Source organism: Drosophila biarmipes, unplaced genomic scaffold (assembly GCF_025231255.1).
Source record: "Drosophila biarmipes strain raj3 unplaced genomic scaffold, RU_DBia_V1.1 ptg000005l, whole genome shotgun sequence".
Taxonomy (NCBI): Eukaryota; Metazoa; Arthropoda; class Insecta; order Diptera; family Drosophilidae; genus Drosophila; species Drosophila biarmipes.
Window position 1 is genome coordinate 3,723,933 of NW_026114527.1, and position 13,449 is coordinate 3,737,381.

Below are 13,449 nucleotides of genomic sequence, written 5' to 3' on the forward strand. Positions count from 1 at the left end.
TCATTCAAAAATTTACGTTTACAATTATGTTTAAAAAAAAATGAAGGTAATCTTTAAAAAAATAGTACGGGTGTTGAAACTTGAATCTATTGTTATTCTATAATTATATTTCTTGGCTCAGATTGATGTTAACTGACGGTTAACAGATGAATGGTTACCATCGTTAATAAATTCTACAAGCTTAAAATTACTTAAATTTTAAAAATCGCGTCCTACTACCATTGAGTACCTTACAGATTCATCAGTTACAACCAGCAATTCAATTAATACGTTTTTATTTGAACTTTTAATTAGCAAACTGTTTTTCCTATTACATTAAGTTTACTTTCGTTTATTCCGAAAAAGGTATTATTCAACTTGTTCTCTTCAATGATTACGCTAAGGGAACTATGGACTTCTTTTGAAATGAAACGGGACTAAAATTTGTTAGAAATGTAACGTATTTTTAAATTGGACTTTAAAGTGTCTTACATATTCGTTTCTATGTTCTCTCTTCTTGTACAGTGAACACTCTCCAGCCACGTGTCGAACTTCTCCACAAGCATAGCAAGCTCCTACAGCCCATACTGGCTTACGGCAGTCCTTAGCCAGATGACCAAGACTAGGGCAGTTAAAGCATTTGACCCTCTGTTCCGAGGTCGCAGCGTTTGATGAAGACGTTCCTTGCATCCTATTTTGTTGTACCGTAGCTCTGGGTTTCTCTACATCTTGAAAGGCTTCCAACACATTAGCAGGCACTGCAAAGCGTAGTAGTTTCGCTTGATTTTTAAGTTGTACATTTTGCATGCCATCTATCAAGTACTGCACTAGTTCGTGAACACTCATAGCGATGTTTTGTGCAGGGTAAGCTTGTCAAAATAGTAGATAGCAAACTTCTCGCCGAACTGCCACTTGCGGTTTTCAAACTTGCGTTGCATTTCCAAGACGTTATCCTTGGTTCCGAAACAAATTTTTAGTTGTGCCAGAATTAGGTCCATACTTCCAGCCAACAGTGATGGGCGAGATAACAGCCAAACATTAGCCTTGCCCTTCAAGCGTGAGCAAATTAATGGCCGCATGACGTCATCACTAACTTTGAACACATCACGAACGTTTTTAACCACCATCAACCATTCGTTTATGTTGCCATCGCCGTTGTATTCTGGGAGTAGCTCTTTGAAGTTCATCTCTGGCTTGGAAAGGCGGTCAACATTCTCGAAACGTAAATTGTGCATCTCCTGTTCCATTCCCGCAGCGTTGCCACCTGGATTACGTTGAACGCCGAAGGTTGAATCACCATTGGTTGAACGCCATCACGATCAACTGTCTCGAAAATTTAAAGTTCGATGCCGAACACGTCTACATCTTATTTTCACTTTGTTCTTCGTTGTTGTTGTTGGCTGCATTGGCGTCAGTCATCCCAGTACCAATTTCGCCTGTAGACTTCACCTTTTCGTAGTACAACTCCGGATCAATTTCAGATGGTAGTACAGCATTTAGTTGAGCAATTAGTGCGGCTTTGTTTCCTTTTGTGGATAAACCAAATTTGTCACACAAACTTTTGATTTACACTAATTTCAGTTCTCCGAGATTACTGCGTGAAGCCATTTTAATAAATTTCTACAAAGTGTTTTCAGAGCATTAGTTATTCTGAAAGGCATTCGTGTAAATTGATATAAAGGACGGTTGGATATAGTTATTGCGGTTTTTGGTTTCGATTTTTCGTCCAGACATATCTGCAGTGTGCTGGAGATAAGCGACTTAGTAAACCTTCAATAAGAGGAGTGGAGTAACAGAATTAAGCTTCGTAGAATCTAAGCAAATTCTCACTTTGCCTGGTTTTAGGACAAGGACAGCCGGAGAAGACCATGAGGTCGCGGGCGCTTCTTCTAGTACTCCCAGTCTAATGATGCAGTATAAGGCATAACTGAAACTCTTTGGCTGGAGATAGGTTGTAATATCTTTGTTTAATTGCTTTTGCTGCACCGGTGTCAATATAATGTTCAATAAGGGTTGTTTTTCCTAAACCACTTTTTTCAGACGATGGAAAGAATTCGATAGCAGCTTGTAATCGGTTTCGATCGGTTGCATTAAGCAAGACTGTGTCACTTAAAGCAAGGGAGTCAGAAATTTCGGAAATAGTCGTTGGTCTGGATATTCGAAGACCAAATAGTTTCAAAAAATCCATTCCACAGATTATATCTTGTTTAATACTGGGAGAGAGATAAGGAGTTGTAGTTAATCGGAACGACAATGGTAGCGGTGACGTTTTGATTTTGACCGTCAGCTGTACGAACATAACATTTTAACCTCCTTAACCCTGGATGATCTGTAGGAATAAGCTTAGCCAATTTACCACTTACTACACATTTGTTAGCTCCACTATCAATCAAGGCCAAGAAGGTTTTGTTAAATAATTCCAAAGCGAGGTAAGGACGGTAGTCCTTGTCCTGTCTAACAATAGAGAATACGACATATTTCTTTATTTTTCGCTGCTGTTTCCAAAATGAACACATCCGATTAGGCGATCGAGATTTGTTGGCGGAATTAGTTCGTAGTGTAAATATTTCCGCTCTGCGCCGATAATAGTTACGTACTCTTTCATGGTAGGGGATAATTTCAAAGTTTCGTGAGGGCTCTAGTGTTTTTAATTAACATACAGTTGGGTTTGTCTAATTCTGGGCTATATGTTGTCGAGTCAGGTTGAGAGTTACTCAAATTAGAAGATGGAAGGTGATTAGTACCTATTATTGATGCTGAGTTTGAAACAGGATATCCACTAGTCAGAATTAATGGACATCCTCTTACGAGTTTTCCGACAGGAGATTACATTTCAAGCAACTAGGCTTATAAGTGTCATGACGACCACAACAATAGCAAAATATGCGTCTGGCTTTGAGGCAATCATGATATCTATGTCCGGTTTCCGCACAGTTCCAACATTTATAATGCTCAGCATTGCGCATCGCATTTATTTCTACTTTGTTCATACTTTGATAATTCTCTTCTTCCCTAGACTCTTCAACCTGCACTAGCTCATTTACAAATGCCTGTTTGGAGGAGGGTGGTCTGCCGATCTACCTGCCATGCTAACGAGAAATCGTTCGTGCTTGTGGCACTCTGCTCTTAAGGAGGGAGTGTTTGGGGTCAAGACATGTAATAATACCAGTAAAATTGTAGACCAGGTCCAGAAAATAGTACGTTGGCAATTGGTATAGCTAATTCCAGTTTGCGTTTAGGCATTGTATCGAACTATTTAGCCTATAGGTGAAGTCTTCAACAGGTATGTCGTTTGCCATGCCAGTAAATTTCACATTCCAATTAGAAATAACGCTTGAACCTTTGTCAGGACGATATACGACTTGTGTCAAAGGATCACCATAAGGCAATCGTATACTAGAGCCTTGGTTACTATCAACTCTGCTTGCATTGGATCGATTTAAGTTACCACGATTTTCTACAGGGATATTATTTCGCGGATTTTGGGAATTATTGCCAACTGAATGTTTCGCATCGTATTACTGATCTCATACGCTATTGCTGCAACCATGCTAACTCGAAAGGTTTCTAAGGAGTCTGTGATTAACTGCTGTACTAGAGTTTCGGAAATGCTAGAACGTTCAGTTGATCTATGTGTTGTGTTTTGGCTTCTCAAGCTAGAGTGTGCTCTCTTATTCGTTGAGTTCTGATTGGAATTCGCTCTTGGGTTTGGTCTAGTTCGGTTGACGGCACCAGTAGCTTGATTGGCAGAAGCACCCCGAACTTCCCTATTACTATCATTAGTAGACCTATTCGTTCATCCCCACTATCGGTGACTGCAACCTCGTCTCGATTAGGCTGAACTGACATGTTGTAGTATTATAATAATTTCTCAAATATTGTAAATATAAAAACTCTGATTTAAAATTGGGATTATCCTTTAGTTACAGTGCATCAAATGAATATTAATATAAAATTAGGGTTTCTGTTGGGCAAAAGACCTTTAAGATTAGGAAAGAAAGCGCACTACTGCTGAGTGTCTTTCCAAAAACTATTAAGCTAAACAAATCTCAAAACAGAAATGACTTAATGTTTGATCTCTAAGAATACAATCATGAGTACTTGATAGAAATTTCCTACAAAGTTAATCTCTAATGACTTTTCTTGGGTGTATCAAATCTTATTAATAAAAGAATAATGTTGCTTGGTGCGAATTCGAGCTTTTCCCAAATCTCACATTCCGAAGCAATTCATTTATTGTTGATAGGGGAATTAGGATTGAGCGATAACATAATCTAGGTTCAGCACATGCAAGAACGTGCGGTGTCTGAATTCCGGCGAATCACCTTAAGGCTCAAATTAAGAAACTATACAAATATTTGGATTTTACTTCAGAATATTGCTTTTGGTAGGGACACGAAAAATTAACTGTGTTATCTTCTCAAGATACGGTATTTCTGATTTCCGATCACCAGACGTTGGGCGCCAAGGAATATGTAACGAACACGGCAATGTGTGCGGCTATCTGGCAGCGTACTCTGCCTACAGGGTCGGCTGTGATCAGGGAAAATGGAAGTGGGGTTTTGCGACCTAGAGAACCGCGACATCACATAAACTTAAATAGTAGACAGAGTAGGGAACTATTGACTAACTAAACCAAAGCCCAAATAATTTAATTTTATACTAAGTGTGAGGAATTGCATTTTATTCCTCTTCAAAACCCACCTAACCTTGAATAAGCTCGCTTTGCGTATGTGGCTGATGCTCTTATTAATAATGCACGGTTACTTCAGGTGTCCCAATTCGAAAAAATGTACGTCATTTTATACTTTATTATCAAATACGGATATGATTTATGATTTTTTTAACGTTACCTTGCCCATGGCAAATTAACCGTATAATGAGTACAAATGACTTCATTTATGTTCTTCATTCTAAAATTTACGTTAAAAATTAAGTTTAAAAAAAAAATGAATGTAATCTTTAACAAAATAATACGGGTGTCGAAACTTGAATCTATTGTTATTCTATAATTATATTTCATGGCTCAGATTGATGTTAACAGACGGTTAACAGATAAATGGTTACCATCGTTAATTACTTCTACAAGCTTAAAATTACTTAAATTTTAAAAATCGCGTCCTACTACCATTGAGTACCTTACAGATTCATTAGTTACAACCAGCAATTCAATTAATACGTTTTTATTTGAACTTTTAATTAAGCCAACTGTTTTTCCTATTACATTAAGTTTACTTTCGTTTATTCCGAAAAAGGTATTATTCAACTTGTTCTCTTCTTTACTTCTCCAGAGGCATAGCAAGCTCTTTCAGCCCCTACTGGCTTGCGGCAGTCATTAGCCAGATGACCAAGACTGTGGCAATTAAAGTATTTGTCCCTCTGTTCTGAGGTCGCAGCGTTTGATGAAGACGTTCCTTGCATCCTATTTTGTTGTACCGGAGCTCTGGGTTTCTCTACATCTTGAAAGACTTCCAACACATCAGCAGGCACTGCAAAACGTAGTAGTTTCGCTTGATTTTTAAGTTGTACATTTTGTATTCCATCTATCAAGTACTGCACTAGTTCGTAAACACTCATAGCGATGTTTTGTGCAGGGTAAGCTTGTCAAAATAGTAGATAGCAAACTTCTACAAAGTGTTTGCAGAGCATTAGTTAGCCTGAAAGGCATTCGTGTAAATTAATTTAAAGGACGGTTAGATATAGTTATTGCGGTTTTTGGTTTCGATTTTTCGTCCAGACATATCTGCAGTGTACTGGAGATAAGCAACTTACTAAACCTTCAATAAGAGGAGTAGGATAAGCATCCTGTACTGTAGCAGAATTAATTTCCTAGAATCTAAACAAATTCTCACTTTGCCTGGTTTTAGGACAAGGACTGCCGGAGAAGACCATGAGGACGCGGGCGCTTCTTCTAGTACTCCCAATGATGCTGTATAAGGCATAACTGAAGCTCTTTGGCTGGAGATAGGTTGTAATATCTTTGTTTAATTGCTTTTGCCGCTCCGGTGTCAATATGATGTTCAATAAGGGTTGTTTTTCCTAAACCACTTTTTTCAGACGATGGAAAGAATTCGATAGCAGCTTGTAATCGGTTTCGATCGGTTGCATTAAGCAACACTGTGTCACTTAAAGCATTGGAGTCAGAAATTTCGGAAATAGTCGTTGGACTGGATATTCGAAGACCAAATAGTTTAAAAAAATCCATTCCGCAGATTATATCTTGTTTAATACTGGGTACTAATTAAAATTCTACATCCTGAGATAAGGAGTTATAGTTAATCGGAACGACAATGGTAGCGGTGTAGTTTTGATTTTGACCGTCGGCTGTACCAACATAACATTTTAACCTCCTTAACCCTGGATGATCTGTAGAAATAAGCTTAGCCAATTTACCACTTACTACGCATTTGTTAGCTCCACTATCAAGCAAGGCCAAGAAGGTTTTGTTAAATAATTTCAAAGCGAGGTAAGGACGGTAGTCCTTGTCCTGTCTAACAATAGAGAATACGACATATTTCTTTATTTTTCGCTGCTGTTTCCAAAATGAACACATTCGATTAGGCGATCGAGATTTGTTGGCGGAATTAGTTCGTAGTGTAAATATTTCCGCTCTGCGCCGATAATAGTTACGTACTCTTTCATGGTAGGGGATAATTTCAAAGTTTCGTGAGGGCTCTAGTGTTTTTAATTAACATACAGTTGGGCTTGTCTAATTCTGGGCTATATGTTGTCGAGTCAGGTTGAGAGTTACTCAAATTAGAAGATGGAAGGTGATTAGTACCTATTATTGATGCTGAGTTTGAAACAGGATATCCACTAGTCAGAATTGATGGACATCCTCTTACGAGTTTTCCGACAGGAGATTACATTTCAAGCAACTAGGCTTATAAGTGTCATGACGACCACAACAATAGCAAAATATGCGTCTGGCTTTCAGGCAATCATGATATCTGTGTCCGGTTTCCGCAGCATTGCGCATCGCATTTATTTCTACTTTGTTCATACTTTGATAATTCTCTTCTTCCCTACACTCTACCTGCCATGCTAATGAGAAATCGTTCGTGCTTGTGGCACTCTGCTCTTAAGGAGGCAATGTTTGCGGTCAAGACTTTTAATAATACTAGTCAAAATTCAGGTTTAAGGTTCTTTTTAACATTGGTTGCAATCGTTTGGATAGCATCTAGAAAATCGTCGAAATTTTCTCCACTCTTCTGCTTCCCATGTCGAAAAGAGTTATTAATGCCTTCGTCAGTGTGCTGTTCTCTATACCGTTCACGGAGACTTGTACACAGGTGAAACCAAATCGGTTCACTTGAAGTTCTCTCAAGCGCCGGTAAAATTGTAGACCTGGTCCAGAAAATAGTACGTTGGCAAATTGGTATAGCTAATTCCAGTTTGCGTTTAGGCATTGTAGAGTCAAACTACTTATGCTATAGATGAAGTCTTCAACAGGTATGCCATTTCCCATGCCAGTAAATTTCACATTCCAATTAGAAATAACGCTTGAAACTTTGTCAGGACGATATACGGCTTATGTCAAAGGATCACCATAAGGCAATCGTATACTAGCCTTGTTACTATCAACTCTGCTTGCATTGGATCGATTTAAGTTACCAGGATTTTCTACAGGGATATTATTTCGCGGATTTTGGGAATTATTAGCCAACTGAATGTTTCGCTTCGTACTACTGATCTCATACGCTATTGCTGCAACCATGCTAACTCGAAAGGTTTCTAAGGAGTCTGTGATTAACTGCTGAACTAAAGTTTCGGAAATGCTAGAACGTTCAGTTGATCTATGTGTTGTGTTTTGGCTTCTCAAGCTAGAGTGTGCTCTCTTATTCGTTGAGTTCTGGTTGGAATTCGCTCTTGTGTTTGGTCTAGTTCGGTTGACGGCACCAGTAGCTTGATTGGCCGAAGCACCTCGAACTTCCTTATTACTATCATTAGTAGACCTATTCGGTTGCGCAGCAGGAAAGGTTATCAGTTGTACCAGGGTACAAGCACTTCGGCAAAGCGGACAAGTTTCATTAGTTCCTAACCAAAGTACCACGCATGTTCTGTAAAATTTATGTCTACAAGGGGTTTCTGCAAGTTCAGTATCTATTACCATAGTAGCATTGCAAATAATACAAAGAGAACGTTCCCCACTATCGGTGACTGCAACCTCGTCTCGATTAGGCTGAACTGACATGTTGTAGTATTATAATAATTTCTCAAATATTGTAAATATAAAAACTCTGATTTAAAATTGGGACTATCCTTTAGTTACCGTGCATCAAATGAATATTAATATAAAATTAGGGTTTCTGTTGGGCAAAAGATCTTTAATATAGCGCACTACTGCTGAGTGTCTTTCCAAAAACTATTCAGCTAAACAAATCTCAAAACAGAAATGACTTAATGTTTGATCTCTAAGAATACAATCATGAGTACTTGATAGAAATTTCCTACAAAGTTAATCTCTAATGACTTTTCTTGGGTGTATCAAATCTTAATAATAAAAGAATAATGTTGCTTGGTGCGAATTCGAGCTTTTCCCAAACCTCACATTCCGATACATTTCATTTATTGTTGATAGAGGAATTAGGATTGAGCGATAACATAATCTAGGTTCAGCACAGGCAAGAACATGCGGTGTCTGAATTCCGGCGAATCACCTTAAGGCTCAAATTAAGAAACTATACAAAAATTTGGATTTTGCTTCAGAATATTTCTTTTGGTAGCGACACGAAAAATTAACTGTGTTATCTTCTCAAGATACGGTATTTCTGATTTCCGATCACCCGACGTTGGGCGCCAAAGAATATGTAACGAACACGACAATGTGTGCGGCTATCTGGCAGCGTACTCTGCCTACAGGGTCGGCGGTGCTTAGGGAAAATGGGAGTGGGGTTTTGCGACCTAGAGAACCGCGCCATCACATAAACTTAAATAGTAGACAGAGTAGGGAACTATTGACTAACTAAACCAAAGCCCAAATAATTTAATTTTATACTAAGTGTGAGGAATTGCAGATGTCATTTTATTCCTCTTCAAAACCCACCCAACCTTGAATAAGCTCGCTTTGCGTAGGTGGCTAATGCTCTTATTAATAAAGCACGGTTACTTCAGGTGTCCCAATTCGCAAAAAATTTACTTCATTTTATACTTTATTATCAAATAAGTTCCCCATAGCGGCTGCTTATGATTTTCTTAACGTTAGCTTGCCCATGGCAAATTAACCGTATAATGGATACAAATGACTTCATTTATGTTCTTCATTCAAAAATTTACGTTTACAATTATGTTAAAAAAAAAAATGAAGGTAATCTTCAACAAAATAGTACGGGTGTCGAAACTTGAATCTATTGTTATTCTATAATTATATTTCTTGGCTCAGATTGATGTTAACAGACGGTTAACAGATAAATGGTTACCATCGTTAATTAATTCTACAAGCTTAAAATTACTTAAATTTTAAAAATCGCGTCCTACTACCATTGAGTACCTTACAGATTCATCAGTTACAACCAGCAATTCAATTAATACGTTTTTATTTGAACTTTTAATTAGCAAACTGTTTTTCCTATTACATTAGGTTTACTTTCGTTTATTCCGAAAAAGGTATTATTCAACTTGTTCTCTTCAATGATTACGTTACGGGAACTACGGACTTCTTTTGAAATGAAACGGGACTAAAATTTGTTAGAAATGTAACGTATTTTTAAATTGGACTTTAAAGTGTCTTACATATTCGTTGCTATGTTCTCTCTTCTTGTACAATGAACACTCTCCAGCCACGTGTCGAACTTCTCCACAAGCATAGCAAGCTCCTACAGCTCGTACTGGCTTACGGCAGTCCTTAGCCAGATGACCAAGACTAGGGCAGTTAAAGCATTTGACCCTCTGTTCCGAGGTCGCAGCGTTTGATGAAGACGTTCCTTGCATCCTATTTTGTTGTACCGTAGCTCTGGGTTTCTCTACATCTTGAAAGGCTTCCAACACATTAGCAGGCACTGCAAAACGTAGTAGTTTCGCTTGATTTTTAAGTTGTACATTTTGCATGCCATCTATCAAGTACTGCACTAGTTCGTGAACACTCATAGCGATGTTTTGTGCAGGGTAAGCTTGTCAAAATAGTAGATAGCAAACTTCTCGCCGAACTGCCACTTGCGGTTTTCAAACTTGCGTCGCATTTCCAAGACGTTATCCTTGGTTCCGAAAAAAATTTTTAGTTGTGTCAGAATTAGGTCAATACTTCCAGCCAACAGTGATGGGCGAGATAACAGCCAAAAATAAGCCTTGCCCTTCAAGCGTGAGCAAATTAATGGCCGCATGACGTCATCACTAACTTTGAACACATCACGAACGTTTTTAACCACCATCAACCATTCGTTTATGTTGCCATCGCCGGTGTATTCTGGGAGTAGCTCTTTGAAGTTCATCTCTGGCTTGGAAAGGCGGTCAACATTCTCGAAACGTAAATTGTGCATCTCCTGTTCCATTCCCGCAGCGTTGCCACCTGGATTACGTTGAACGCCGAAGGTTGAATCGCCATTGGTTGAACGCCATCACGATCAACTGTCTCGAAAATTTAAAGTTCGTTGCCGAACACGTCGTCATCTTATTTTCACTTTGTTCTTCGTTGTTGTTGTTGGCTGCATTGGCGTCAGTCATCCCAGCACTAATTTCGCCTGTAGACTCCACCTTTTCGTAGAACAACTCCGGATCAATTTCAGACGGTAGTACAGCATTTAGTTGAGCAATTAGTGCGGCTTTGTTTCCTTTTGTGGATAAACCAAATTTGTCACACAAACTTTTGATTTACATTAATTTGATTTTGATTAATTTAATTTAATTTAAAGGACGGTTGGATATAGTTATTGCGGTTTTTGGTTTCGATTTTTCGTCCAGACATATCTGCAGTGTACTGGAGATAAGCGACTTAGTAAACCTTCAATAAGAGGAGTAGAGTAAAGAATTAAGCTTCGTAGAATCTAAGCAAATTCTCACTTTGCCTGGTTTTAGGACAAGGACTGCCGGAGAAGACCATGAGGACGCGGGCGCTTCTTCTAGTACTCCCAGTCTAATGATGCAGTATAAGGCATAACTGAAACTCTTTGGCTGGAGATAGGTTGTAATATCTTTGTTTAATTGCTTTTGCTGCACCGGTGTCAATATAATGTTCAATAAGGGTTGTTTTTCCTAAACCACTTTTTTCAGACAATGGAAAGAATTCGATAGCAGCTTGTAATCGGTTTCGATCGGTTGCATTAAGCAAGACTGTGTCACTCAAAGCAATGGAGTCAGAAATTTCGGAAATAGTCGTTGGTCTGGATATTCGAAGACCAAATAGTTTCAAAAAATCCATTCCGCAGATTATATCTTGTTTAATACTGGGTACTAATTAAAATTCTACATCCTGAGATAAGGAGTTATAGTTAATCGGAACGACAATGATAGCGGACATAACATTTTAACCTCCTTAACCCAGGATGATCTGTAGAAATAAGCTTAGCCAATTTACCACTTACTACGCATTTGTTAGCTCCACTATCAAGCAAGGCCAAGAAGGTTTTGTTAAATAATTCCAAAGCGAGGTAAGGACGGTAGTCCTTGTCCTGTCTAACAATAGAGAATACGACATATTTCTTTATTTTTCGCTGCTGTTTCCAAAATGAACACATTCGATTAGGCGATCGAGATTTGTTGGCGGAATTAGTTCGTAGTGTAAATATTTCCGCTCTGCGCCGATAATAGTTACGTACTCTTTCATGGTAGGGGATAATTTCAAAGTTTCGTGAGGGCTCTAGTGTTTTTAATTAACATACAGTTGGGTTTGTCTAATTCTGGGCTATATGTTGTCGAGTCAGGTTGAGAGTTACTCAAATTAGAAGATGGAAGGTGATTAGTACCTATTATTGATGCTGAGTTTGAAACAGGATATCCACTAGTCAGAATTGATGGACATCCTCTTACGAGTTTTCCGACAGGAGATTACATTTCAAGCAACTAGGCTTATAAGTGTCATGACGACCACAACAATAGCAAAATATGCGTCTGGCTTTCAGGTAATCATGATATCTGTGTCCGGTTTCCGCACAGTTCCAACATTTATAACGCTCAGCATTGCGCATCGCATTTATTTCTACTTTATTCATACTTTGATAATTCTCTTCTTCCCTACACTCTACCTGCCATGCTAATGAGAAATCGTTCGTGCTTGTGGCACTCTGCTCTTAAGGAGGCAATGTTTGCGGTCAAGACTTGTAATAATACTAGTCAAAATTCAGGTTTAAGGTTCTTTTTAACATTGGTTGCAATCGTTTGGATAGCATCTAGAAAATCGTCGAAATTTTCTCCACTCTTCTGCTTCCCATGTCGAAAAGAGTTATTAATGCCTTCGTCAGTGTGCTGTTCTCTATACCGTTCACGGAGACTTGTACACAGGTGAAACCAAATCGGTTCACTTGAAGTTCTCTCAAGCGCCGGTAAAATTGTAGACCTGGTCCAGAAAATAGTACGTTGGCAAATTGGTATAGCTAATTCCAGATTGCGTTTAGGCATTGTAGAGTCAAACTACTTATGCTATAGATGAAGTCTTCAACAGGTATGTCATTTTCCATGCCAGTAAATTTCACATTCCAATTAGAAATAACGCTTGAAACTTTGTCAGGACGATGTACGGCTTTTGTCAAAGGATCACCATAAGGCAATCGTATACTAGAGCCTTGATTACTATCAACTCTGCTTGCATTGGATCGATTTAAGTTACCAGGATTTTCTACAGGGATATTATTTCGCGGATTTTGGGAATTATTAGCCAACTGAATGTTTCGCTTCGTACTACTGATCTCATACGCTATTGCTGCAACCATGCTAACTCGAAAGGTTTCTAAGGAGTCTGTGATTAACTGCTGTACTCGAGTTTCGGAAATGCTAGAACGTTCAGTTGATCTATGTGTTGTGTTTTGGCTTCCAAGCTAGAGTGTGCTCTCTGATTCGTTAAGTTCTGATTGGAATTCGCTCTTGTGTTTGGTCTAGTTCGGTTGACGGCACCAGTAGCTTGATTGGCAGAAGCACCTCGAACTTCCCTATTACTATCATTAGTAGACCTATTTGGTTGAGCAGCAGGAAAGGTTATCAGTTGTACCAGGGTACAAGCACTTAAGCAAAGCGGACATGTTTCATTAGTTCTTAACTAAAGTACCAGGCATGTTCTGTGAAATTTATATCTACAAGGGGTTTCTGCAAGTTCAGTATCATTGCAAATAATATAAAGAGAACGTTCATCCCCACTATCGGTGACTGCAACCTCGTCTCGATTAGGCTGAACTGACATGTTGTAGTATTATAATAATTTCTCAAATATTGTAAATATAAAAACTTTGATTTAAAATTGGGACTATCCTTTAAATACCGCGCATTAAATGTATATTAATATAAAATTAGGGTTTTTGTTGGGCAAAAGACCTTTAATATTAGGAA

At 38.5% G+C, this 13,449-nt stretch overlaps 1 protein-coding gene across 1 annotated transcript in view; it reads right to left on the minus strand.

Moving 5' to 3' along the window:
- Positions 1-405: 405 nt before the first annotated feature.
- The window catches only part of LOC127011713 (uncharacterized), a 77,975-nt gene continuing 64,931 nt past the window's right edge, over positions 406-13,449 (minus strand). The window contains exon 2 of the mRNA XM_050889750.1: positions 406-1,243. Coding sequence (XP_050745707.1) covers positions 822-1,226 — 405 coding nt within the window. The 5' untranslated portion in view covers positions 1,227-1,243 and the 3' untranslated portion in view covers positions 406-821. The remainder of the gene's footprint in view (positions 1,244-13,449) is intronic.